Source organism: Rhinopithecus bieti, unplaced genomic scaffold (assembly GCF_001698545.2).
Source record: "Rhinopithecus bieti isolate Rb0 unplaced genomic scaffold, ASM169854v2 scaffold_18126, whole genome shotgun sequence".
NCBI classification, from domain to species: Eukaryota; Metazoa; Chordata; class Mammalia; order Primates; family Cercopithecidae; genus Rhinopithecus; species Rhinopithecus bieti.
The window spans coordinates 643388-647952 of NW_016809277.1; the positions used below are offsets into that span (position 1 = coordinate 643388).

At 33.3% G+C, this 4565-nt stretch overlaps 1 protein-coding gene across 1 annotated transcript in view; it reads right to left on the minus strand.

Annotated features, from left to right (window-relative positions):
* The window catches only part of TMEM232 (transmembrane protein 232), a 260718-nt gene extending 256608 nt beyond the window's left edge, over positions 1-4110 (minus strand). Inside the window, 1 exon segment of the mRNA XM_017889055.1 lies at positions 3983-4110. Within this exon segment, the coding sequence (XP_017744544.1) occupies positions 3983-4101 (119 nt within the window). The 5' untranslated portion in view covers positions 4102-4110.
* Positions 4111-4565: the final 455 nt, after the last annotated feature.

Below are 4565 nucleotides of genomic sequence, written 5' to 3' on the forward strand. Positions count from 1 at the left end.
GAATTGATGGGTGCTGACGAGTTGATGGGTGCAGCACACCAACATGGCATAAGTATACATATGTAACAAACCTGCACGTTATGCACATGTACCCTAGAACTTAAAGTATAATAATAAAAAAATAATAATGATAATAATAATACCAACATATTAATAAGAACAAGACAACACATAGAAGTAATTCTAACAGCAACAAACATAAAAAGATAGTCACATAGTTATTAGGGAATCTTAAAATCTTAAAAGTGACATTATAAGTGTCACTTTTGACCTATTATATTGTCAAAATTAAGAAATCTAAGATAATACCCATATAAAATAAAACACTAAAACTGTATTGAGAAAATTTTTATAAATAAATGAAGAGATATGCCATGTTTCTAAATTATAATATGGTTATGATAAAGATGTTAAGTCTCCCCAAACTGATCTGTTAGGTGTTGGTGAAGACAAGGGGAAGTGATACTCTCATACTCTTATAGACTGGGGAAGGAAATATGTGTCTGTGTGTGTGTGTGTATATGTGGGTGTGTGTGTATTTTTTTTTTTTTTCAGATACTTTTGGAGACCCATAGAAAGCACCAAGTAAATTTTTTAAAATAACAAATCAAAAATTATACTTAGCTGGGCACAATGGCTCACATCTATAACCCAGAATTTTTGGAGGCTGAGGGGTGAGGACCATTTGAGGTCAGGAGTTTGAAACTAGCCTCAGCAACGAAGCAAATTCCATCTCTACAAAAAAAAACTTTTTTCTTTATCCAGGTATGGTTACATGTGCCTGTGATTCTAGCTACTCCAGAAGCTGAAGCAGGAGGCTCTCTTGAGCCCAGGAATTCGAGGTTGCAGTGAGCTATGATTATGCCACTGCACTCCAGCCTGGGACATAGAGCAAGACTCTGTCTGTAAAAGTAAAAATATAAAAAAAAAGAAACACTTGCACACATACACAAGGAGAAATATGCAATGATTTTCACTATGGCATTGATTTTGTTGTCAAAAATTTGGAAAATAATAAATAAGGAAAATTTATTATATTAGAATTTCTCAGCCATTAAAATGGAGAAAATACATAATTATCCATATGGATTAAAGTTAAAATGTAGCATTTTAAAAAAACTAAGTCACAGATAAATGTATTAGGTAGAATTACATTAATAAATGTGAAAAATATAATTTCATATTCATGTATATTAAAGTAGAAAAATGAACTGGAATGATACATGCCACAATTACTATAGTTGAAAGCACACATGGTTAAACAGCTGAAACTGTAGTTCTTGAAGTATTCTTTATTCAAGAAAAGTATTTTAAACAAATGTAACAATATGTGTCTCAGGCTACTGGGGCTTCTATAACAAAACAGTGTAAACTGGGTGACTTAAACATTTTATTTCTTCATGTTCCAGAAGCTGGGAAATCCAAGATAGGGTGCCAGCATGGGCTGGTATTGGTGAGGGCTATGTTCTTGGCTTGCAGACAGTTGCCTTCTTGCTGCACCCTCACACAGAGGAGAGAGTAAGTGCTGGCAGCTCTTCCTTTTCTTGTAAAGACACTAATCCCATCATGAGAACTCCACCATCATGACCTCATCTATGCCCAACTACCTCCCAAAGGCCACACTTCCTAATACCATCAAATTGCGTTACAATTTCACTTTGTTAACTCCAGGGCTTTTCAAATTTGTTTAAATGAAGAAACTAAACCCCTCCTTTTTAGCATAATATCTATTACTACCTGGTTTGCTATGAGATCATACTCTCTTCTTTGTGAATTGCAGTGGCTATAATACACATTAAGGTTGGGACTTCAACATATGAATTGTGTGGGGACACACACATTCAGCCCATAACAATACGCCAACATCTTAAATTCTATTGCATGTATGCCATTATACTTTTCTAAGTTTTCAGCAAGTTCTTAAAACTTAAAAATCACGCACAATTTTAAGAAATTTTAATCTATTAACAACACATTTTGATCTAGCAAGTTATTTTCCTAATAAAATTTGGACATTGAACAGAAATTAATAATACTTAAAACGTGTTCCATGAGTTCATTCTGATGAAGCAGGTTGTATAGGTAGTGGTGGCAAGGCTAGCTCTGTCTCTGTATTAGTCCATTCTCACACTGCTACAGAGATACCACTTGAGACTGGGTAATTTATAAACAAAAGAGGTTTAATTGACTCACAGTTCCGCATGGCTGGGGAGGCCTCAGGAGATTTACAATCATGGCAGAATGGGAAGGGGAAGCAAGGCACCTCTTACATGGTGGCAGGAGAGAGTGCGAAGGAGGAAGCACCAGACACTTACCAACCAATCAGATTGCATGAGGACTCACTTACTATCATGAGAACAGCCAAGGGGAAATCCATCCCTGTGATCAATCACCCCCCACCAGGTCCCTCATTTGACACATAGGGATTATAATTCAAGATGATATTTGAATGGGGACACAGAGCCAAACTGTATCAGTCCCCCTAATGCGGACTTATACTATACATGAGCATATTTTAAAACTGAGCCAGGCACAGTGGCTCATGCCTGTAATTCCAACATTTTGGGAGGAAAAGGAGTGCCGATCACTTGAGGCCAGGAGTTCAAGACCAGACTGGGCAACAAAGCATGACCCCATCTCCACAAAAAAAAAAAAAAAAAATTAAAAATTAGCCAGCCATACTGGCTAAAATTCGGAGGCTGAGCAACTGGAGGATCACTTGAGCCCAGGATTATAGTAAGCTATAGGTTATAGTAAGGTTATAGTAAGCTATAATCATGCCACTGCAGTCCAGCCTGGGTGACCCTGTCTCTAAAAATAAATAAATAAATAAATAAATAAATAAACAAACAAATAAAAAAGTTGAGAACTTTTGGAGTAAAGAAAACAATTGCACTTTGTTAAATCCAGGGCTTTTGAAATTTGTTTAAACGAAGAATCTAACCTGCTCCTTTCTAGCATAGTATGTTACTATCTCGTAGGCTGAAAAAGATTATACTCCATTCTTGGTGAATTGTGGTATCAGTAATACACCTTTGATATAATCAGTTTAATCATTGTATACTAATTTCTGTTTCAATTTTTTCTTATAAACATTTCTATTGTATTCTACTATTCAGATACATTTAATTGACTTGATTATTATAAAGCATTTGCTATTTTCAATTTTTAAATTAATTAAAACTACTCTGAACATTTTAATACAAATTATTTTTCCACTGTTTACCTATATCCTACTAGTAACAGAATGATCTAGTCATGGTGTGTATATTTAGGTCCTGTTGCTTTTTATTTGTAGCATCCTTCACCATTTAGATGCACTGACCAGTTTTACATATTTCTTCAGCATATTATGTTTATATGACTAATAGCAAAACCATTCACTTTTTTAATGATATACTTTGAATTTTATTTTCTTCTCTGTAGGATTCTAGGTGGATAATAACTTTTCCTGCCACTTTTTTTTACAGTATGGATCACTATGGTATTGGGACAAGGATACCACAGAAAACAACTAGAAAAAGTACATTATTTGTGACTGTAAAGTCTTTGTGAAAGTTCTTTTAACAAACAATGAGTGCTCTTGCACTCCTTGTAGAAACTTTATCCCAAGGAAATAATTTGAAATATTTCAAAATAGAAAAACATTCTATTTTGTTTAAATTTGAAATATCAAAGATCTTAGAACTAAATAGAATACTTCATGATACAGGAGTTATCAAATATTTTCTCATGCAATCTATGCATTATTATGACAAATTAAGAAAACATATGAGTATAGATAATTATTTCAAACAAAAGTATAGAATTCAAAATTTTAGAAAGCATATAATTATAATAACTAAGGCTATTAAAAAACAGTAAACTTTAAAATTTTAATCTTTGGTTAGAGAACTATGGGTGAATTTTTATTTTCACAGTTTTCCACATTTTCTAAATTCTCTACAATACATATGGGTCCTATAATTATTTTCTAGCTTACCTTGATTTATGACTCCTTTCTCCACTTAAATGTTGAAAATTTAATTTCCAGAGCTCTTCATGATAAGGCGAAGATATGCCTCCATATGTATTAATCATAGGTGATTTGTTAACAGGCATATTCACCAATCATAAATTCTAAAAGGAATATTAAATGTATGTTAGCATACAAATGTACTCATAGTAGCAAACAATATGTTACGCAAATTCATTATTTTTGGAAAAGAATAGCAAGAACTAAAGTTGGGCTTAAGAATAATTCTATACTAAGGAAGAATTTAAATAAATAAGAAAACTATAAGGATATTACGGAAATAAGTACAAAAAGCTACTATTATAAGTGTATCCATCCATATATCTAGTCTTTATTATGCTTTGGCAGTTTCATCAGCAAAATCATTGAAAGAACAGCATGGCACGGTAGCTAAGAGAATAGGCTATACAACCAGACTAAGTGCTCTGTGCCGCAGTTTCCTCACTTGTAAAATGAGAATAGTATTTCCTCATAGAGTTCCTGTGAGAAATAAATAGTTCAATATATGTAAATTGCTTAAATTGAGCCTAGTATATAGGAAACTTTATGT